The following is a 24,296-nucleotide window of genomic DNA, read 5'->3' as shown; positions in this document are numbered from 1 at the left end:
ATGTTTTTACTGAGATAATCATTGTATTTTTATTTAGATCTTGGTGAAATAGTTGATGACCTAGTGATCAAAGCATTAAAATGTTTTTGAATAGGTAGTATTAGATGCTTTCTAAAAAAATTAACATACAGTAAAATTGAGGGGTTTTGAAAGGGGTACATAGTTCTATGAATATGGGTTTGTGTAACCACCCTACAATAAAGATACAAAGCAGATTCATTACCTGCCCCCCCCATCACCACCAAAAAATACTCCTTCATCCCCTTACCTTAATCCTAACCCCCTAGCAATCACTAATCTGTTTTCTGTTACTATAATTTTATCTTCTGGACAATGTTCTATGAATGGAATCATACAGTATGTAACCTTTTGAAACTGGCTTCTTTCATTCAGTATAATGCCTTTGAGATTCATCCAAATTGTTGTATGAATCAATAGTTCATTCTTTATTGGTGAGTAGTATTCCATTGTATGTTAGTTGATTCATTGACCTCTTGAAAGACATGTGGGTTATTTCCAGTTTGCAGTGATTATGAATAGAGCTGCTATAAACATTTCATGTACAAGTTTGTGTGTGAACCAAAGTGTTTATTTTCTATGGTAAATAACTAGGAGTAGACTTGATGGGTCATATGGTAAGTATATGTTTAACTTTATGAGAACCTGCCAAACTGTTTTCCATAGTGCTTTTATCATTTTACATCCTCAGTTGCAGTGTATGAGAGTTCTAACTGCTCTAGGTCTTCACCATCACTTGGTATTGTCATTTTTAAATTTTAGCCATTCTATGGATAAAGAAGATGTGATATACATATACAATGGAATACTACTCAGCCATAAAAAGAGATGAAATCTTGGGACTTCCCTGGTGGTCCAGTGGTTAAGACTTCGCCTTGCAATGTGGGCGGTGCGGGTTCAATCACTGGTGGGGGAGCTAGGATCCCACATGCCTAGGGCCAAGAGAGCCAAAACATAGAACAGAAGCAATATTGTAACAAATTCAATAAAGACTTTAAAAATGGTCCAGATCAAAAAAAAAAAGAGAGAGAGAGAGATGAAGTCTTGCCATTTGCAACAATATGGATGGAGCTTGAGGGTATTTTGCTAAGTGAGCTAAGTCAGATGGAGGAAGACAAATGCCATATTTTTTTCACTCATGTGGAATATAAAAAGCAAACAACAACAACAAAAATAAATGAACAAACCAAACCAAACAAAAACAAGCATGTAGATACAGAGAACAGAGTAGTGGTTACCAGAGGAGGAGGCAGTTGATGGGGGAGGGTGAAATGGGTAATGGGGATCAACTGTATTGTGACAGATGGAAACTAAATTTTTGGTGGTGAGCACACTGTAGGGTTTACAGAAGTAGAAATATAATGTTGTACACATGAAACTTAATGTTATAAACCAATATTACCTTAATAAAAAATAAATTAAAAAAATAATGATCCAAATAGCAAATCTGTTTATGAAAAGTATTATCTGATCAGAATCTTCTAAAAAATTAGTTCACATGTAATTTTATTTATTAGTTAAGGACTAATATTTGTATAAACGTATCTACTGTGGGAATACATAGAAGCAGAGTGGTGGAAAGATTTGAAAACAAAATTTATTTAGCCATTCTAATATGTAGTGATATCTCATTGTGGTATCTCATTTCTCTAACAGCTAATGATGTTGACCATCTTTTCATGTTTATTTGCAGCCACATATCCTCTTTAGTGAAATGTCCAGGTCTTTCCATTTTTAAATTGTGGTATTTGGTTTTTCATTATTGAATTTTGACAGTTCTTTATATATTCTGGATACGGATTCCTTTTTGGATGAGTTTTCTTTACAGAAATTGAATGACTGAAGATGGAAAGGGTGTAGTGTGTAGTTATTAAAGCGGCTTGCTTATATTTCCAGATAATTCTTAAATCATAGTTTATGCCTCATGCTTTTACAACTCTCAGCCTTTTTCTTTAAGAGCCAGCCTGTGCTTTATGACACAGGGCGTTTTCTCACAATTCTACAGTGGGTTTCCTCACAATTCTACATTCTAAATTCTCACAGTTTAGAAATGTTAAATAATTGAATTGATGTACTGTGATTTCCCCGTCTGAAATCCTCTCCCTAGATATAAGTCGCTCTTTTGAAAATGAGAAAGGATTATTTCCAGTGAGTGGAGGAAGGGTAGAATTAGCTGAGGTCAGAGAATTAGGCCAGAACCTGATCATATAGGACTATATATAGGCCATGGATTTTATTTCATGTGCAAGAGGAAGTATTTACAGTCTAATGAGAAGAATTTTTAAAGACCCACCCCACCCCGGCCTGCCCACTACATTATAGAATGGATTGGAAAATGGATTGTAGGGAGCCAAGGAGAAGTAGGGAAACCATTATTAGAATGAATGGTCATCCAAGTGAGAGATGATGGTAGTTTAAGCAAGGGCCGGGGGAGTTCCCTGGTGGCGCAGTGGTTAAGAATCCGCCTGCCAGTGCAGGGGACATGGGTTCAATCCCTGGTCCAGGAAGATCCCACATGCCGTGGAGCAACTAAGCCCATGCGCCACAACTACTGAAGCCTGTGTGCCTAGAGCCCACAAGCCACAACTGCTCAGCCCGTGCACCACAGCTACTGAAGCCCACTCACCTAGAGCCCGTGCTCTGCAGCAAGAGAAGCCACCATAGTGAGAAGCCCGCACACCACAATGGAGAGTAGGCCCCGCTTACCGCAACTAGAGAAAGCCCGTGTGCAGCAATGAAGACCCAACGCAGCCAAAAAGAAATAAATTTTTTAAGAAAGAGAGAGAGAGACTGAGAAAGTAGGAAAGCCAGGAGAGAGTGGTATTCTAGAAGCCAAGGGAGGAAAATGTTTCAAAAAGGAAGGAATTGAGATGCTTGTCCAATTTCTTTCATTCATCAAGCAAACATTCTTGAGTACTTTTCACTTTATAAGACTCCATGGATAGGTCCAGCAGTGATCAGGACAGATAAAGTAGTCCACTCTATCTCTAAATATATTGGGTTGGCCAGAATGTTCGTTCGGGTTTTTTGAAAGGTGTTACGGAAAAACCTGAACAAACATTTTGGTCAACCCAATATATAAAGTGTCTACATATATATTTTAAGGATTTCAGTGTGAAGCTATATAGGGATTTTGAGGGTCCATCTATATTCAGTTACGATATTTAAATTTCAGAAAGTTGCCTTGAACACTTCCATAGTATTCCCAATTTTTGTTACTAGAATAGAAGGTTTGGTATGCAAATTCATGTGATCCAGAATAGCAGCATTATTATAGATATATAGGTTATTTAAAGGCTAAATGAAATGCAGAGACAGCTGTAGTGTAGAGGTTACTTACACAAACATGTGCAAGTTACTTTAATTCTCTGGACCTCAGTTTCTCCATCTATAACGTGAGGATGAGGAACTAGTTTATTTCTAAAGCCTCTTCTGGCTCTGAAATTTAATGACTCCATAGTCCAGGACCAACTAATCAGAGAAGTCACAAATAACTGAGATAATGCAACAAACACATCAACTTTCAACGTCTGTAATATCCTTTTCAGTGACTCCTTCAGTAGCCAGATCAACCTCTAATTGAGTGTCTGATGGTGGAAGCACAGGATTTTGACAGTTGAAAGCTACACTAATGAAAGTCCCTGGGAGTGTCTTTGGAATAAACCCAAAGATAATTTTATATATATACATACTTTCCTAAAGGAGATTTTGATGACTCTGGTTTAATGGTTTGGTATAATTGTACTGTGTATATTTTCACTTTCACAAATCTTTTACGTATTTTAATCTCTTCATTCTCACAACAGTCCTGAAAGATGAATATTTTTGTCTTCATAGACGAAGAAACTGAAGCTTAGAGAGATTGTCACACAGCTAAAATAGTGACTAACAGGGATGCACAGCTGGGGTTGCTTTTGACTTTATAATAACAATAAAAATAAATAAATAAAAAAAACCTTCAAGGGCAGTTTGCTGCAAAAGCTTAATAAGTAAATTTTTAGTTCTCTAACCTAAGCAGCGATCTCCAAAACCAAAAGTAAATGTAGAGGGGAGCAATCAGGCACTGAGGAAAGCCATATATGCGTGACTATAGGTGTTTTTCTGCACCTGACTGGCAAGCAAACCCAGCAGGCCCAGGCATGAGTTAGAAGCTCACTCCGGTCAGTTACCACCTTTCTTCACAGGTATCCTGAATTTTAGAATATATGGGGCACTTTCTCATACATTCCTATTTAGTCCTCATAGGAACCTTTCGGGGGAATCACTGTGCTCATTTTACTGATGGGTATCCTGAGACAAAATGGTGGTGATAAAATAATAGTAATAATAATATCGCACATTTATTGAGCTTTTACTGTGTGCCAGGAACTTTATGTATATTAAGTTTGTTCTAAGCACTAAGTATGCTACATGTATGAACTCAGTCCTCACAGCAACTTTGTGATGTAAGTAGTATTATTACCTTCATTTTACAAATGAGGGAACTGAGGCCATACATTTAGCAAATGTAAAAGCTGAGATTTGAATCCAGACAGAGATTTGACTTCATAGCTCATCCTCTTAATCACTATACTTCTAATCATTTCACAAGTCATCATTTCAAGTCATTATGCTGTGCACCTTAAACTTATACAGTACTATATGTCAATTATGTCTCAATAAAATTGGGAAAAGTTATAAATATAAAAATATAACATGAATACATTTTGATATTAAAAAAATCACTGTATTTACTGTATTACCTTTTGATAGATCACAGCCTGAGATCACAAACCTAGCTTAACCCTCACCAATTCTGTATAAAAGCTGGAAGTACAGATGCGGAATGTGGGTTGTAGGCTTCTATTGAACACCCAAACCTAGGAGAGAAAGCTCATATCATCTTAATAGGCAGGAACATCAGGGTGACTCAGACAAGGCAATAAACAGTCTGTTATTTGGCACCAAGTTCCAGTTTACAGGATGTGAATGAGGCAGCTTAGCAGCAAAACATGAAAAAAAGACTGAGAGATTTGAGTTACTATATACTCAGGACTGATTAATAATATTAATCCATTATCTTTTATTCAGTCATATAGTATTATACTGTCACAAATACATTACAGACACCCTAAAGGTGATAAACCCAACTTGCATTCATTAAAAACACAGTATACAGGTCCAGTGGTTAGGACTCCGCACTCTCACTGCCGAGGGCCTGGGTTCAATCCCTAGTTGGGGAACTAAGATCCCATAAGCTGCGTGGCGCAGCCCAAAAATATATACATATAAAAGGGAGTAGGGGAAATAGACCCGCTCTGTTATGTACTCATCAATCCACACTAGATTGTGAGCATCGTATTTTCATAAGATCCTTACAAGCAGGAACATGTCCAGAGGAGAAGGCAGATGACCAGTGTGATAAGAGGACTAGAAATCATATACTGTGTAAGTCAGTATTGGGGACTAGGGATATTAAACTCCGAAGGCTGAAAACTCTTGGTGGAAATAAGGAGGGAGCAGGCTGGTTCAGGTTGGGCAGTGTCCACAGATTGAATTAAGGTCAGTATGGGTTTTTTTCTTTGTTTGTTTGTACCACATGGCTTGTGGGATCTTAGTTCCCTGACCAAGGATCGAATCCAGGCCCCTTCAGTGAAAGCGCCGAATCCTAACCTCTGGACTGCTAGGGAATTCTCAAGATTGGTATGTTTTTATTACAGGGAACCATGTTTAAGCTTCAGGAGCCATAGTAACTACTCTCGACCCTTATGAATCCATGTGGTATAGCACCTCTGCTTCACTTCATCCCCAGCCCTCATCACCACCACTATCACACAGATGAGCAGCTTCTGCTTTTCTAGAACAAGGCCATCTTACTGGTCACATTCATAGTTCCAGAGGCACAGAGAAGTCCTCAAATATTTATTTAGTGAATAAATGTCAAGAGGTGATTTGAAGCAAGAAGTAATAATTATTAAATAGTGAATCAGTGTCTACTTTGTACTTCCAAATTCAAAAATACTTACTTGTTTAGAGCCATAATGCGGGGATCCAAGCTATCTATTAATGAAATATATGTGTACGTTTTTTTTCAGAGAAGACTCCTCAGAATCAACCAACTCTTTTTTTCCCTAAATGAACAAGGAATCCTTAAAAGTTCCCATTAACAATCCAAATATAATTTGCAGGGTTTTTTCTCCAACTGGAAAACCTAAATTTGCATGAATATGAAAAAACTGTTTTCATTGCAAATTGAAACTTGATTCCTAGTTCAAAGATTCCTACATATAAGAGACTGGAAGGAACTAGGGACTTTGGTCTGAAATTTTATGTTCTTACCCCCACCTGTTGAGTGATGGGATAATATTTTCCCTGAATTCATTTCCTGTGGCACTCAGTTAATTGTAATTTGTGAACCATTTCATCTGTGTTTCCAGGCCTAAGCAGTTAATGGTGGTAACATTGTCTTTTTCCCATCCTTCATTCAGTGACATATAGGGATAATTCCCAAACATTCAGTTATAATAATACCAATCTTGTAAATTGCTCACTTGCTTTCATTCAACTGATGTCATTTTTTAGAAATGTCCTCTGTGGAACTCCATGTGTGGCCTCTGGAAATGGATTTTTATAGTGGTAAGTGTAGAGGAGGAAGAATATATTAGTAGAGGAGAAATCCTATGATTTTTACTTATTTCTGTTTGAATTCTATGTTCACAAATGAAATTTTAAGGGTACCTGTTCCCAATTTCATTTCTGCTACACCTCCTGATGCCTTCATTTCAGATAGTGGCAACCTATAAAACCGAGTGCAGTCAGTACTTAGACTGTGCAACTGATCAGGGAGTTAGAACCAGCAATCCAGTTGAAACAGATCCCCTTTGTTTTTGATACCCTTTAGCCAGCCAAGTTCCAGATTGCCTGAGTTGTCAGCATAATTTTGGTATAGTGAGCAGCTGTACTCTCCATTTCCTAAATCTGGCCTTCATCACAGTCTGAAAAGCAGGTTTTGATAAAAATCAGTTTCCAAATGTAATTTGCGTAACCTGAGCCCTTGGAATGGGTAAAATGCTCTTCGTGGGGTTGGGGAGGTATTTTTGTAACAGCAGGGCTGAGTGGAGGTATGAGAGTAAGACGCATTTCAACAACAGGTTTTGGTCTGCATTTAACCAAGTTAAAGTAGAACTGGTTGCTTATATGAAGGTACTTAGTGCTCACTCACAGCATGGTAAGAATACATCTAGTTACACAGATTTTGTTGTGACTCCAGTTGTTTCTTTGGTTAAAAAAAAAAAAAAAAGGCAGCAGCAGCACTGAGGCTCAATTTTGATACATACCATCCTTCTCTTCCTGTACCCCACCCCCATAGGAGGTAGTTTGTATAATGGGAAGTCTGTCTTTGGAAAAGTAGTAAGGTTGAGGTTCAGATCCATCACTGACTAGCTGTGTGACCTTGGGTAAATCGCTTTCCTTTTCTGACACTAGGCATGTACCTTTATCTTTTTTTTTTTTTTTAATAAATTTATTTATTTATTGTTATTATTTTTGGCTGTGTTGGGTCTTCGTTGCTGCCCGTGGGCTTTCTCTAGTTGCCGTGAGCGGTGGCTTCTCTTGTTGCGGAACATGGGCTCCAGGCACGCGGGCTTCAGCAGTTGTGGCTCGCAGGCTCAGTAGTTGTGGCACATGGGCCTAGCCACTCCGCGGCATGTGGGATCTTCCTGGACCAGGGCTCGAACCCGTGTTCCCTGCATTGGCAGGCGGACTCCTAACCACTGCACTACCAGGGAAGTCCACCTTTATCTTTTTCTTAATAAAAATAAAATACATAAGAAAAATTTTAATGTTTAATTTTTTTACATTTCATTACTTTTTATTTTGAAAGTATGTCTGGATTACAGTTCTTTCTCCTCTTTAAAGGCTTTGTTCTTATGTTTATCTTCTTTAAATGCATATGAATTTCTCCTAGTTAAAAAATAAACATTTGCTTAAATCTGTTGCTTCTTCCTGCAGAATGTTTCTCTATCACTCTTGGAGTGATAATAATAAAATACTAAGTTTATATCTTTACCACTCACCTGTTTTTAACTGAATCTGATTTTTGTTCTAACCAGTTCACTGAAACTTCTCACCAGTGATCTCTGAGCCTTTTCTTATTCCTCACACTTTTTGACCTGCATTGTGTTTGACAGTGCTCATCTTCTTTGTGAAACCCTTTTTGTCCCTTATCTTTCTCATAATCATGGATTTATATTCTACCTGTTTCTTTTTTTTTTTTTTATTTTTTTATTTTTGGCTGTGTTGGGTCTTCGTTTCTGTGCGAGGGCTTTCTCTAGTTGCGGCAAGCGGGGGCCACTCTTCATCGCGGTGCGCGGGCCTCTCACTATCGCGGCCTCTCTTGTTGCGGAGCACAGGCTCCAGATGCGCAGGCTCAGTAGTTGTGGCTCACGGGGGCCCAGTTGCTCTGCGGCATGTGGGATCTTCCCAGACCAGGGCTCGAACCCGTGTCCCCTGCACTGGCAGGCAGATTCTCAACCACTGCGCTACTAGGGAAGCCCTCTACCTGTTTCTTCTTTGATCATGTCATCTCACTTTCTTTCCCTAACTTCTTACCTTCCCCTATCTGTGTCTCCATTTTACCTTCCGGCTGCTTCTCTGCACATCCCCTTCCTCCTTGGAGTTCTAATCTGTTGCCATAGCTTCAACTCTCCCATGGGTTGATGACTCCCAAATCCTTCATTCTAGCCTGAACCATTGTCCTCTAAGTAACTGCCTTTGGAAAACTTCTGTTTGACTTGCCCATCATCCTCTGTTAAACTAAAGCCATTGATTTTTGTCCCTCACTTAGCTTTTGCTTTACTCTTTTCTATTAGTGATATCACATTTCTCACAGCCACCTTGGTTTAGAACCTCGAGTTCATTTTTTAAACACTTTCCTATCCCGTCCTCCCCTCATCCCCCCTCTGGAATCTAGTCAGTCAACAAGCCGTCTCTAGGGCTCCTATGCTTTCTTTTCACTTCCATTCAGCCATTCCTTCGTTACCATTCCTGTTACCTAGATGCCCATGCCATCCATCTTGTGGCAACCTGCACATCATTGTGAGGTTAATATTCCTAAAATACTGCTTTGATCCAGACATTACCTCTATTTTAAAATCTCAGTAGCCTTTTATCAGTAGGATAAAATCTATTGCACTCTGTTCCAAACTAGCTTTCTAGACTTATCTCTGACCATTCCTCTCTACTTAACTATAATATCCTATGCAGTTCCTTCAAACACACCTTACATTTGTGTTCTTTCATTTTGCTATTGATGATGTCATTTCCCTTTCCTGAAGTGCCCTGCTGTCTTTTGTTTTCAACCTTTTTATTGTGAAATATAACACTTAGAGAAAAGTAAATAAAACACAAATTTACAGCCTAATGAATTAATATAAAACAGGCACCACCCAAATCAAGAAATAGAACCTTGACAGGATCCAAAAGCTTCTCTCCACCCCAGCAGTCTCTTCACTCTGTGTCTCTTTCCCCTCTATTGCTTGTTTGTTATTGTTGTTGCTGTTGTTGTTTTAACTTACTTAATACAAATGGAATCCTACAGTATGCATTCTTTTTTTCCTGGTTTCTTTTACCCAACACTGTTTGTATGAGTCATCTATGTTGTTGCAGTAGTTAAAATATCTTTACTGCTGTAAAGTATTATATTGTACGAATTACACTGTTACCTATAGTAAGTTGATGAATATATGGTAATTTTTAATTTGGGACTTTTATCAAGCATGCTGTTGTGAACATCCTTGAACTTGTCTCCTAATACACATGTGCATGTATTTCTGTTGGGTATGTACCTGGGAATGGGTCATAAGGTAGGTGTATCTTCAACTCTAATAATGACACACTTTTCCATAGTAGTTGTACCAATAAACACTTCTACCAATGGTATGTGAAAGTTAGTTTTTCCAAATTGTCACCATAGCTTGAAGTCATTTTTAATTTTTAGCCATTCTGATGGATGTGTAATAGTGTATCACTATGGTTTTAATTTGCATGTCTTTGATTAATAATAGGTTTGAACATCTTTTCATAAGTTTATTGATTATGTGGATAGCCTCCTTTGTGAAATGCCTGTTCAGGTCTCTTGCGCAGTTTTCTACTGGGTTGCTTTTTTCTTATTGATGTAAAGGAATTTTATATGTTCTGGATGTGAGCACTCTAGGTTGTGTGTATTGCTTATATCTTCTTTCACACTGTGGCTTGCCTTATCACTCTCTTGAAGTTCTTCATTTTAATGTAGTCCAATTTGATTAATGTTTTCCTTTATGTTAGTGCTTTTTATGGCCTGTTTCAAAAATCTCTTCCTATCCCAAGATCATGAAGATATTCTTCTTTATTATCTTCTGAGTGGTATATTATTTTGCTTTTGATACTTGGGTCTGCTGTCTACTTGGAATTAAATATTTTGCATGGGGTGAGGTAGAATCAAGTTTCATTTTTTTTTCCGTATTAGGTATCTGATTGTCCCAACATTGTTCTTGGAAAAGAATTGTGTTTTCCTCACTGCTCTGCAGTGCCACTCATATCATAAATTAAATATCCATATATGTATGATGATGTTGTAGGATTCTCCATTCAGTTCCTTTGGTCTGTTTGTCTACCTGTGAGCCAGTAAAAGATACCTTAATTACTATAGCTTTAAAATGAATATTGATATATGGTAGATAAAGTCATCTTATTTTTTTCTTAAGTATTTGTGCTATTTTTGTTCTTTTGCATTTCCATATACATTTTAGAATTAGCTTGTCAGGTATACACACACAGACACACACACACACAGAATTGGGATTTTGAATGGAATTTTACTGACTCTGTAGATCTTTACAATAATAACTCTTCCAACCTATGATCATAACATACCTGTCCATTTACTGAAATCTTCTTCAATTTCACATTAAATAAGTGTATTAAAATTTTTACATAGAGAGCTTATATGTCTTTATTAGATTGCAACCTAGGTATTTTATATGTTTAGATGCTATTGTAAATGGCATCTTTTGAAATTTCATTTCTGTTTGTGACTGGGATAGAAATATAGTTAGTTTTTGTATTTTTTTAAAAATTTTACCGTGCTTGCTAGACCCTCCAGTACAATGTTGAATGAAGGTATTTATAATGGGCCATCCTTGTCTTCCAATCTCAAAAGAAAAGGTTTTTTAAAGCATTTCACCATTAAGTGTGATATTTGGTACAGGTTTCTTTAGATAATCTTTATCATATTAAGCAAGTTTTTTTTCTATTCCTAATTTGCCAAGAGTTTAATAATAATAATTTGATTTCTATCAAAGCCTTTTCTTTTTTTATTAAAGCACTATTTATTACTGTTAAGATGGATTTTTTTAAACAAAATACTTTCCAGAATGTTTCATAAGTTGCAATTTTTTTATCAGGTTCTGATCTTACAGGAAATGTATCTTTAATAACAATAGCACAACTGACATTTATTGTATTTACTGTATATTAGGAATTGTATTAAGCAGTATAGTGTAGTATGAAAGGTCTCAGATCCTGGTTCAAGATTGTCTGCTTAGAATCCTGGCTCTGCTGCCTACTAGATAGCTAGGTCCTGTTGAGGACCTGGGGCATATTTTTTATCCTATGTGTGCCTCAGTCTTTTACATCTACAAAATGGGGATAATAGAGTTGTGAGGAATGAGTGAATTATTATATGTGACACATATAGAACAGAACTTGTTACATAATAAACACCAGGTACATGTTAGCTGTTGTTGTTGTATACCTATAGTCGTTTATTCCCTAGCAACTGCATGAGGTGAGTACTATTGTTATCTCTATTTTACAGTTGATAGTGAGACTTAAGAGAACTGAGTCGTGTGTCCACAGTTAACAAAGCTAGGATGTGGCAGAGCTGGAATTCATACCCAGTGTGTCTTAACCACGAAATCAGTGTATTTTAAACTTTTTACAGTTTGATCCATAGTACATTGTGATCCACTGCACACATGTACACACAGACATAAAACGCACACACTTTAATTGAAAGAAAGGTTTCACAATATCTTACCCTTACTACATGTGATGCACTTTGATATTTTCTTTCATTTCTTCCAAAAATGCTAGTCGTGATGCTATGGGTTATGACATAATTTCGAAAACACTGCACTAAGCCATAGTATTTATTCATTCGTTCATTCATGCATTCAACAAAATGAGCTTCTTCTGTGTAGCAGTCATGGTACCAGATGTTACTGTTAATGGTTTGGTTTTTTTTTTTAAATAAATTTATTTATTTATTTTTGGCTGAGTTGCATCTTTGTTGCTGCACGCGGGCTTTCTCTAGTTGCAGCTAGCGGGGGCTACTGTTCGTTGTGGTGCGCAGGCTTCTCATTGCGGTGGCTTGGCTTGTTGCAGAGCACGAGCTCTAGGCTTGCGGGCTTCAGTAGTTGTGGCTCGCAGGCTCTAGAGTGCAGGCTCAGTAGTTGTGGCGCACGGGCTAAGTTGCTCCGTGGCATGTGGGATCTTCCCGGACTAGGGCTCGAACCTGTGTCCCCTGCATTGGCAGGTGGATTCTTAACCACTGTGCCACCAGGGAAGCCCACTGTTAATGTTTTTGATTGAGACTTAATACTGCAGTATAATCTTGGTTAGGTGTAACTAAGGGGTCCTGCCACTTTTATAAAGCAAGAACCTCAGTATTGTAAAATTCTGGTCAGATTGACGACCAGATAGATTCATTTATAAATATCCTTGTATTCATTTACTTTTTGTTCTTGCTAAATGATGTAGAAACAGGAACATCAATTTGTGTGAGCGGGCACGTGTCACTGGTACCCTGAAGAGACGTTGCTAGGGCTTTTACCTGGTTCAGATTGTTATTAATCTTCTAAGCCAACCATATCAGCTGCTTTATTCATCATTTTCATTATTTCCTTTGAACTTGATGTTTCTGCCTCTGAAGATTAATCTGTGTCCATAGTGACCCTAACCGAGCTCTGCATTAGCCCTTCTCTCTCTACTCAAGAGTGTTAACGTGTGAAGAAATGAAAATTATATGATAGTTCCTGTTACCTGCATTAGAATCATTTCTGATTAAAAATAAATTCTTAAGATTGTTTATAAATTTTGAAAGAGTATAGCAAAGACAAGCATGTTACCTTTCTTTCTAACAATGCCCATGTGTGGTTACATTTATTTCTCATGAGTAACCAGCAAGCATCCTTGAGAACATCTTGCAGGAAAATAATTCTGGGCAAATCATGACTTTTACATATAGAGGGGTAGGACATAACTTGATGTTGTATCTGTGGATATTTCTGGGTAACTCATCTTGAGTTAGTCTTGCTGAAGCTTAGTAAACTATATTGGCTATTTTAGAAATGAATCAGATTGTTTCGAGGAAAACCCAAGTTAGAGGTTTCTAGCGCCAAAATTGAGACATTAGTTTATATGCCAGTTGTTTCTTCTGCTTATACCCTCCTCTCCTTTCACTTGTCTAACTGGTAGGCATACTTCAGAACTCACCTCCTCTAGGAAATCTGTTATTACCTTACCCTGCCACCAGACTGACTGAATACTCCTTTGTGCTAGTGGAATTTTTTAAGTTTTTTAAGTTAGAAAAAAAAAAAAAGGCAGTCAACAATATTGTCTAGTACTTGAGAGTTCGTAATGCTGTCTCATTCTAATACAGACCATGAGGAAGCTAGAGCTCCATGTCATTTATAGGTAATCTGTTAACTCATTGATTCTCACAACAGTTCCCTGAAGAAGGTAGTATGATCCACATTTTATAGACTAGAAACTGAGGTACCTCTGGAGAGGTTAAGAAGCTTTCCAAAGTCACACAGCTAGCAAGTCACAGAGCCTAGATTTGAACCCAAGGATTCTGACTTTAGAGACCAAGTTCTTAATCTCTATGTTCTACTGCCTCTGCTCAGAAGATTTTGTAGAGCTGACAGTTGTCTCTTTCCTTTCCATCATTGAGTTGAGACTTACCTTGCCATGGGGCCCGAGTTCAACTCTACCTCCCCACCCAAGCCTCTTCCCTTGACTGCCAGGCAAATCTGTTTACCTAATGCCAGTCTTCTCAATTAAAGTTTAAAGTTCTTAAAAACTGTCTTAGTGTTCACCCTCCTCTCTTCTCTTTCTCATGGGGAGGAGAGCAAAAGAGGAAGATTCCAATAGTTTTTACTTTAATGTTTGATTATTTTTCCCTTCATTCATCAATTTTCAGAATACTGAATTGGTGTCCTAGAAACCTCCAGTGGTAACTAATGAAGTTTTTCTTTTTAATATTATTATGAACTCATTGATTTTTATATCTGAAGTGTTTTAATCCATTGCCATCGTTATTCTTTTTGATGCATAGTCTGCTCCATTTAAGGCCAATGGGAGGCTTTTATGTTGCTCCCTGTATCCTTTTGACATAACCCCATTATTAGTCGTGGGTAGTACAAGACTCATCTTGTATACATTCTGCCTCAAACCTGAAATCAACCATTTCTCTTAGGAGTCCTGGCTCCTGTTCATAGGAAATGGTATTTTTAGAGTACACTGTCTGAGCCCTTCTACCTTCTAGTATTCCTGATCAAGACAAACATTGAACTTCTCTGATAAATTAGTTAGAGTCTTCTCTCCTACTATTTTTTAACCCATTGCTATTTTTGTAGATAGCAAGCTGCCTTGTTCAGAGTTTTAAATACCTATCATTTTTCAAACCCTCAGATTTTCATCAACAACTCTGTCATCTTACTGAGCACTACAGTTACTAAGAGCCATAGTCTCTACTTTGTTTTTGTTGCTATTGTTTTTGTTGGTGGTGGTGTTTTATATATATATATTTTTTTTTAATTGAAGTATGGTTGATTTACAATATTAGTTTCAAGTGTACAACATAGTGATTCAGTATTTTTGTAGATTATACTCCATTTAAAATTATTATAAAATATTGGCTCTGTTCCCATAGTCTCTACTTTGAAGTGCTTATTTGCCTGATTTTTTTCCCGTTATATTTTCAGGTAGACTAACAGATTAAGAACACTGAATAGATTAAGAGTGCTGAATGGTTATGAACATCTCCTTTGTGTTGTTAGGCTCACTAGTCAAAGAATACTGTAGATGTAATGAATCTGAAATTTCAGTGAGGCATATAACATGATATCCTTATGTATAAGATAGAGAAATTTCAGTGAGGCGTATAACATGATATCCTTATGTATAAGATAGAGAAATGTCTGGCCTAATTAACGGACAAACTAGTTGAACAACTGTTTCCAGATGGTTAATTTGGTTAAGTCAGATTGAGAAGGGGCTCCAGCAGCTTGCCTGAGGCCACATTTCTGTTGAATATTGTTTTAAGGTTGGAAATGAAAGTGATCTAATATTGACCATACAATATTAGAGAAAAGGAGGAGGAGTGAGAAATAACTAATATACTGGGTGGCAGGACCGGATCCCCAAAGAGTTCCATAGACCAGAATGACACATAGAATTTCTTACATAAAGATAAAATTGATCAGAGACAAGTGTAAAGTCCTACCGTTGGGTTTAGAAATCCTACCCTTCCCAAGAATGGAATAAGAAAGACATGAGTTAATGTTATATATGATAAATACTTCAGGATTTAGATGTCTGTGAACCAGATGTGAATTAAATGTAGGGCGGATTGGAAATACAGCAGTCTCAGAATCAGAAAGTCTTGAATTCTAATTTCAATTCCACTCCTGATTATATAACCAATTAAATTTCCTTACCTCTTTAAGCTTCATTTTTTTCCAATTATAAAATGTGTAGCATTTTTATAGCATAGTGTCGAGAATTATAAAATACTATGTGTATACTGGTGTCGATAGCTGCAGATACATAAACAAAACTAATTGAGTCTTAAATTAAGAAAATCAAACCATTTAGTTCTGGATACTTTGTTTTACGAGAAATTTTGATACTATATGATTACGAATAAGAAATGGGAGAAGAAAAATTCACAGTTAGGAACCCCACTTATCTTTAAATCTCTGAATGGTTGGTATATGAACTAGGCTAGGTTATACATTTATTTTTTGCCCGTGAGCACGTAACTCAGGGCAATGAGGAAAGCTTCAGGTTAACAGACTTTGGCTCAATGTAAAGAAAAGCTTTTGAACCATTAAGACTATCTAAAACGGAATGAATGGAATGAAGTACCTTATTGAGTCACTGGATATGTGCAAGTAGAGTTCCAACCCCTTGTCTTGGAATATCGTAGAGGGAGTTCATTTCATGCCTCAGGTAAAGGTCTGTTCGAGCCAATTTCTAAGGCTCTTTCTTAACTCTTAAGATTCTTGATTGTGTAATACGGGGATAAAGATACCTCTCACAGTCATTGAGATGAATAAATAAGACAGTAAAAACTTCTTGAACATTGCATGGTACACGATTGGTACTTACCGAATTTTCTTTGCCGTATCTATAAGATAAAAATAATCCATGCCCTGGTCTTGGTACAAGTGAGATAATGAATGTAAACATGCTTTAAATACCCTTCAAGTCCCTTATAAGAATCGGAGGTGCAGAAATCTCTATCTGACATCTGGACGAGCACCATTTGGGACAGTTTGCTTCTTTCTGTTTGTTCATTTACAAAGGGAGACCTTGGCTTTTTTTTAGCTGTGTGTGAGTGTGTGTGTGTGTGTGTGTGTGTGTGTGTTTCCCAAGGGAAGGGCTTGACTTACCTGCGTAGAATGGATAGATTTGCCTTGCCGTGGCCACAGAGTATGTTGGTTAGGTACATAGACTTTGGGGGTTCCAGCCCTAGCTCCCTTTCTTACTAGATGGGTGACTGTTGAAAAGTGATATTACCTCATGAGCTTCATGAGTTTCCTCAGCTGTAAAATAAGGGTACCTCAGTTAGGTTTGTTGTGATGATTCAGCACAATAACATGTGTTAGGTGCTTGGCACAGATCAGAATCTTTCCAGGAGGTTTCTTTTTTCCTTTTTGTTTTTTTAATTGAGGTATATAGTTGATTTACAGTGTTCAGGTGTACAGCAGAGTGATTTGGTTATATACATATTTAGATTCTTTTCCATTATAGGTTATTACAAGACAATGAATATAGTGCTCTGTGCTACACAGTAGGTCCTTGTTATCTATTTTATATATAGTATTATGTATCTGTTAATCCGAAATTCCCAGTTTATCCCTCCCTCCCTTTCCCCTTTGGTAACCAGAAGTTTGTTTTCTATGTGAGTAATATAATATGATATTTGTCTTTCTCTGCTGGAGGTTTCTTGGACCCGCTACCAAGGTCTGACATAGTTCACCAAGGCGCTTTTTTTTGTCATATGCCTGTTCTTTGGCAGTTGCTTGATCCAAAGTGGAATTTGAGGGAAGAGGAAGTGAAGAGCTATCTTCCAGCCTGAATTTCTGCTTTGACTAACTTGTTTGTTGCTAGACAGTGAGTTCCTTGACTGTGGGGATTATGATGATTTATTTCTGAATACCCAATATCTAGTACAGGGCCTGGACACAGAGTAGATGTTCTGCTGAAATGTAAGCTTCACCAGGGTCTTTTATTCATTGCTATATCCATGCCTTACAACAGTGCCTAGAAGAGAATAGTTGCTCAGTATATATCTGTTGGATGCGTGGATGGCTTAGCTGGGCATGGAAGCTTCTTCACTTGTTAATAATTATAACTATCATTTATTGGGTATATACCATATGCTGGGCACTTACATACATGATAAGTAATCCTTACCACCTTCCTACAGGGTAGAAGTGATGGGCTGTCGCTAAAGAAGGTAAGGGAGAGGGAGGAGTCAAAGATACCTTCCAGGTTTCTGACTTGGTTACTGGTCCAAGTGATGATGAAACTCAGAGGAAGGAACGTGAGTTATTTTTTTAATTAGGCTATGTTTGCAGTATCTACAGGTAGATGCAGGAGTCTGTTCCTACAACAAGGGCTTTAAGCCACCTCTTTGCCAGTTAGCCTGGAGAGGGTAATGTTCTGGGTCTATCCAGGGTTGCTAATTTTAGATCTGCAAGCTTAAAGCCATTATTTCCACTGTGCTCTAACTTGCATATGTTCAGTTTCTGTTCCAGATGATCGGGCTGAACAACGAACCTGTCTCATTTGTGGGGACCGCGCCACAGGCTTGCACTATGGAATCATCTCCTGTGAGGGGTGCAAAGGGTTTTTCAAGAGGAGCATTTGCAACAAGCGGGTATATCGGTGCAGTCGTGACAAGAACTGTGTCATGTCTCGGAAGCAGAGGAACAGGTGCCAGTACTGCCGCCTGCTCAAATGCCTCCAGATGGGGATGAACCGGAAGGGTGAGTGGTGCTTGTGGCCCACGCTTCACCCATCACTTTATCTTTAGTGTCAGCCATTAAGCCTTGAAGTTATTCATTTCCCAAGCCTGCATTTGTACTGTGTACTCATAACCCAAAAATGAATCTGCCTACAGGGATCTCCCAGATTAGGTGGAAGAAAAGACTGGTGAGATGTTAAGGATCCTGTGAGAATGAATGCACAGGGTCCATGTGGCAAGACCCCAATTAACAATCAGGCACTAACTAGGATTAATATACTCCACTAGTTCTTTTTTCAGGGCATGATGAAAGGAAGCAGGAATTTTATATGAAACGGCAGGAAGGCAGTAGGTCCCCTGAATGTGTTATCATTTTGTTTGGTACAAGCATGGCATACTCAGGTTGGGCATACCCAGAAATCTGCATCCAGGTTGGTGAAGAATTTGGGATTTATTGGGAAGTTTTCCAAGAGCCATTAGCCTAAGATGACATGAATAAACCAGTATTCTAAGGGGGTTAATCCAGAGGGCAGCGTTGAAGAATGGATTGGGGTGGGGGAAGCAGAAAAACCACCTAGAAAGTTTTTAGAAGAGTCCAGAAGAAAGGTATGAAGGATCTGAAGGAGAGGAGGGGAAAGTAATGGCACAGATGGGGAGATGCGGGAGAAGCTCACCTGATAGGAGTTGGTGACATACTGAGTATTGGGCAGTACCAGAGGTTGAAGCTGATCATTCGAATTAATAGTAAATGAATTAATAAAAGAATGGGGCAAAATGTTGGCCTTGGTAGGTGCTGAATTTGAAGTACCTGAGAAGGACACACACATAGATGTCCACTAAGGAAGTCGGATTGGAACTGCGGTGAAAAGTCCTGCTTACAAATAGAAGTTTGTGGAGCTGTTGGCATAGAGGTGGTAAACTTCTGTTAGTGGGTAGAAATCACCCAAAGAGAGAACTTGGATACAGAAGAGAAAGAGGGCCAATGTCAGAACTTTAGGAGTATTCTCATGGAGGGTGGAGAGCGGTGCAGTGCAGTTCAGTAAAAGAATAGAGGCTCAGGAGGGCAGAGGTTGGTGACAGACTAGCTCTGTGACCTTGGGCAGTTTGCTTTATGTCTCTGATGCTAAATCTTACCTTTAAAATGGTACGATAATACTTAACTTTCAGAGCTCTGTAGAGGATTAAATATGACAATGTATATAAAATAACCAGCAAGGTATTAAGAGCTCATAGTAGTAGTATGGGGTGGGGATTAGTCAGATTTAATGAATTGTTCAAATTGGTTTTGTAGCAGACACTTCAGACTGGTTTTTTAAATTGTGTATGGGATAATAAGAATTTTTTGAAAACTTGCCTATTATGAAGAGAGGTAAGAGAGATATAGAAGGGCATTTAGGTAAATATAGGTCATTTATAATTTACTTACAATACTAATATTTACTGAGCATTGTGTGTACCAAAAAGTCTTATATACTTTCTATGCATTATCTCATTAAATACACATAACAACCCTATTGTTAACTATTACCCTCAGTTTACAGAGGCAGCTTAGGGAAGTAAAATGACTTACAGGTAGTTGGATTAGTGGTTGTTGTATTGACAGTTAATAATTTTTAAAATGTAATTTGTTATTAATCAAGCAAAACTTGTACCTAACCACACGGACAACACACTGCTTCACATGTCTACCATATGGGATAACTAGTTGCGTGTTGGAATGTGCTATATTTACTGAATGATAAAAACATTTAATAGGGCATTTAAACTGTTACCAACTTTGTCCCCTGTCTATGTTTCTAACCTCATTTGTCCAGAATTTATTGTACCTCAAGCATGCCTTGCACTGTCCTGCCTGTGCTAGGTTCCTTCTGCTACCTAGAAATCCTCTCCTTTCCCCACTATCAGTTTACTCCTGCAGAAATCCTTACAAGCCACCAAGTAATGTCTTGAAGAGAGAGTCTGGTCATCTGACTTGGTTTTGGTCTCCAGTTTTCTCATCTTCCTTTGTTGCCTTCACTGAGAGTATTTTATCAAAGCATATTTATGAGTTGCTTTCTTGACTGCTCTCTCTGATGAATCGTCCTGCTTATTCAGTCAAGAGTGTGAGATTCTGAGGCTTTCAGCCAAACTTGCCTATTTCAGGGAGGAAGAAGCTTACCCACATAACCCGTCTAACCATAGCCATGAGAAGATGACACATGAGGTGTGAGGGATGTAGAGCTGCCTTCCTAGGCCCATTTGCATGCCGAGCAGACAGGCTCAGTTGCATGGTGAAGGCTGCGTCTCAGAGAGAAACCCTGCCACCTCCTGGTTGGTGCTGAGAAAGCAGAATTAAAATTGCAGTTGCCATTGGAGTATTTTTGGGGTGATGGGACTATGGTGTTTGACACATAATTTTATGCATCTATAGTCAAAAGCTATAGAACTGAGCACCACAAAAGAAGTGAATTTCACTGTATATAAATTTTTTTAAAGCAACCAGTATGGTGGAGGGGGCGGGGTGGAGAGAGACTGTAGCATATAGCAAATGAGTCTAATATTACAAATAAATCACATAGCCACACTGAAGGGAACGAGGAAGAAAGGAGCTGGCCTTGGAAAATAGTATACTGTATTGACTGTATACTGTTAAAACTGAAGACAAAAAGAACTGTATACAAACAAAGCACTCTGGTTTATAAATTTGATTCTCTCAAGGTTATGGTTTACGAATTCTTTCACTACTTTGTTTGTATACTAGGGTTGAACAAATAAGGAAATAATACTGTTGATAATGAGAGTTGGGTTTCTCACATCAGGGAAAGAAGTTATAAATCAGGAAAGGGGAAGGCTAGAATGAAACCTCTGGTGCTAGATTGGAGTCAGAGGTTGTTGTAATATGGACTCATGTTTAGATAGATAAAAAAAATATAGATGTGTGTATAGATACATGAGTTGGTATACATACATATATTTCCTAGCTCAGCCATTGAGAGGGGCTAGAAGCAATGACACCCCCAATAGTAACGAGCACACCTAGCGTCCATATCTTGGTTTCTAAATATCAATAAAAGGAATCAGGAGTCCTTGGAGAACTGGTTGATTTTAGGGCTGAGGCAGGGAATATATAAGATGAGTCTGGAGCATCTTGTGGTGCCAGAAAGTTAGAAGGTGCTATAGATATAGATATTTAGATATATGTTAGTTTATATTAGTTTTTAACCCAGAGAATTATATATATATATATATTACTTTATAACCCAAAGAATAAAATATCCATGAGTTCATACTGATAAAATGAACTGAATAAATAGAGGAATGATGATTCTTCCTTATAGAGGAATTCTAGTAAGTGTAGAAAAAAATGAGGGAAATAGAAAATCACCATTAGAACACCATAGTAGTTGCTATAGGCAAGATCCACTGATGGATGCTAAAATAAGAGAGCATGGGTTTAAACAGAAACAGAATATTTAGAATAGTCTCAGAATATTTAGTAATTACAAAGAGAAAAATAGTACATTTCAGTAGAGAATTCTGACAGGTATCACTTTAGCCAAAAGATCAAGAGTAACATCAGTGTGTTTACATTGACATCATGTACCCCCTGATATGATCACTAAGAAGGGCACACATATACATATGCACATATACACACACAGGGATGGATAGATTTGTCCCGTCTCATCATGAGAAAACATACAAGCCCAAATTGAGCAATATTCTTCAAAATAATTGGCATTCTACAAAATACTCTCCAGAAGTGTCAAGGTCACAAAAGATAAGGAAAGACTAAGCAACTGTCACAGATTGGAGGAGACTATGCAAACATAACAGCTGCATGCATTGTGAGATCCTGGATTGGATTCTGGAACAGAAAAAGGACATTAATAGAACTGGGAAAATCTGAATAAAGTCTTTGGTGAATAGTGTTCTACCAAAGTTAATTTTCTAGTTTTGATGAATGATCTATGGCTATGTAAGCTTAGTTAACAGAAGGGGAAGCTGGGTGTAGAGTATACGGGAAATCTCTGTACTGTTTTTGCAATTGTTCTATAAATCTAAACTTAGCCTCAAAATTAAAAAAAATTAACTGTTAAAAAATACAGCTGTCATGTGTGAGCCTACACTCAGCCTATGCCCCCCATCTCTGGGCATAGATATCTTTTCAGACCTTGAACTTGGCTGGTCAGGAAATTAATTAGCAAAGCAATGAGGGAGATTTAAATAAGGGTGGTGAGTAGAGGCTGGGCCCTTTCTGTCCATCCCCACTACTACCCCAATACCCCCAAAACACATACTCCTCACACATCTTGCAGTCTTTAGGTAAAGTCGGGCTCCTCAGAATGATTCTCAAGACCTCTGGCATCCCTTCCCTCTCCCTCTGCTGCTCTTCCCACATAATCCAATTCTCCAACAACTCAAGGATATTTCATGTTTTGGGGGCTTTGCACATTTGGTTTCATCTTCCTGGAATGTTCTACCCCCTCTTCTTCACCTGACTATATATACTTTTCTTTCTAGACTCAGCTTTTATTTGTAACATCCTCTAAGATGCCTTCTCTGACACCACCCCCCACCAGATAACCCTTTTGTGCTTCCATCGCCCTTTTTTGCTCTCTGCATAACGCTGATCACCTTGTACTCTTTGTCTGTGTACTTGTCTGTTTCCCCCGCTGCCCCCATTATTAGACAGTGATCCTCTCACGGGCCATGACCAAGTCCTGCTTTTCTCTTGTGTCCCAATTAGTGTAGGATGCTTCCTGGTTTGATGAATTGACTGTGGTGGGGGGTGGGCAGGGTAGGAAGTGGGATGGGGGAAATATTGTTAAAATCATCAGAGGCAAGAGGAAGCTACACTGAGCCACATGGGGAATTCATATCAGTTAAGTAATTATGCGAAAATATTTAAAATTCCCATAACTTTGTTGTCTCATAACTTGCTAGATAACTAGTTCAAAAGTGAAAAGGTTAAGGAAAGCTTGGAGGAGGTTGGTGTTTGTAGAATGACATTGTTGAGACAGTGATCCTGTGGCATTGCCGTATCACTTTACCAGGATAAAAATGGAGCACCGAGAAATCTCAAGGAGAGATAATATTTGAGCAGAATCTTGAAGGAATAGAAGTTCAAGCTCCTTACAAACTTAAAGAGCTTTATAAAAATGACTCCCCCTTCTGTCCCTCTCTCTTCTTCTGTGTGTGTGTTCTTAACTATTTGGGAGTAAGTTACAGATTTCATTCCCCTTTCCTTCTAACATAACCACAGCACTATTATCAAAATCAGGAAATTTAACATGACATAATACTATTAACTAATTGCAGACTGTATTTAAATTTCACTTGTTATCCCAATGTCCTTTGTAGCAATTTCTATTTTCTAATCTAGGAGCCAATCCAAAATCACACATTATATTTAGTTCTTAGGTCTCTTTAATCTCTTTTAATCTGAAGTGGTTCCTCATTCTTTTCTTGTCTTTAATAACATTGTCAATTTTTACGAAAACAAATCATTTATTTTGTAGACTGTCCCTCAATTTGGGTTTGTCACTTTCCTCACAGTTACGTTGCGGTTATGCAGTTTTGGCAAGAATGCCACAAAAACAATGTTCTGTCCTTTTAGTGCATCCTATCAAGAGCGCATGGTGTAAGTTTGTCCCATTATTGGTCATTTTAACTTGAGTCACTTAGTTAAGGTGGTGTCACTTGGGTAACGTGGTGGTGTCAGATTTTTCCACTGTGAAGTTTGTTTCTCAATAGAGGCAGCAACACTTGCAGAGGCAAAACTGTGTTGTAAAACAGCATGACATGTTCAAGAACTAACAAATAGTTCTCTGTAGGTACAGTGTAACATTTGTGGCTAAAGATGAGGATGGAGAGTCCCATAAGAACCAGATCACAGAGGATCTTGAATGCCAAGCTAGGGAGCTTGTATTTAATTAGCCCATAGACCGCAGGGAAGCACCAGTGGATTTTGAACAGCGCTTTGATGTAGTTAGCTTTGTGTCTTTCTACCTTTCTGGTT

At 38.1% G+C, this 24,296-nt stretch overlaps 1 protein-coding gene across 3 annotated transcripts in view; it reads left to right on the top strand.

The window, feature by feature from the left end:
• NR6A1 (nuclear receptor subfamily 6 group A member 1) overlaps positions 1-24,296 on the top strand; it is a 211,771-nt gene that overhangs the window by 154,730 nt on the left and 32,745 nt on the right. For all 3 annotated transcript variants that reach the window (XM_036854798.1, XM_036854799.1, XM_036854801.1), the window contains exon 3: positions 18,075-18,317. In XM_036854798.1, coding sequence (XP_036710693.1) covers positions 18,075-18,317 — 243 coding nt within the window. The remainder of the gene's footprint in view (positions 1-18,074; positions 18,318-24,296) is intronic.

The sequence above is a fragment of the Balaenoptera musculus genome, chromosome 6 (genome assembly GCF_009873245.2).
Source record: "Balaenoptera musculus isolate JJ_BM4_2016_0621 chromosome 6, mBalMus1.pri.v3, whole genome shotgun sequence".
In the NCBI taxonomy this organism is placed as follows: Eukaryota; Metazoa; Chordata; class Mammalia; order Artiodactyla; family Balaenopteridae; genus Balaenoptera; species Balaenoptera musculus.
Note: the sequence above shows the minus strand (reverse complement) of the source record. Positions and strands in the feature narration are given on the sequence as shown.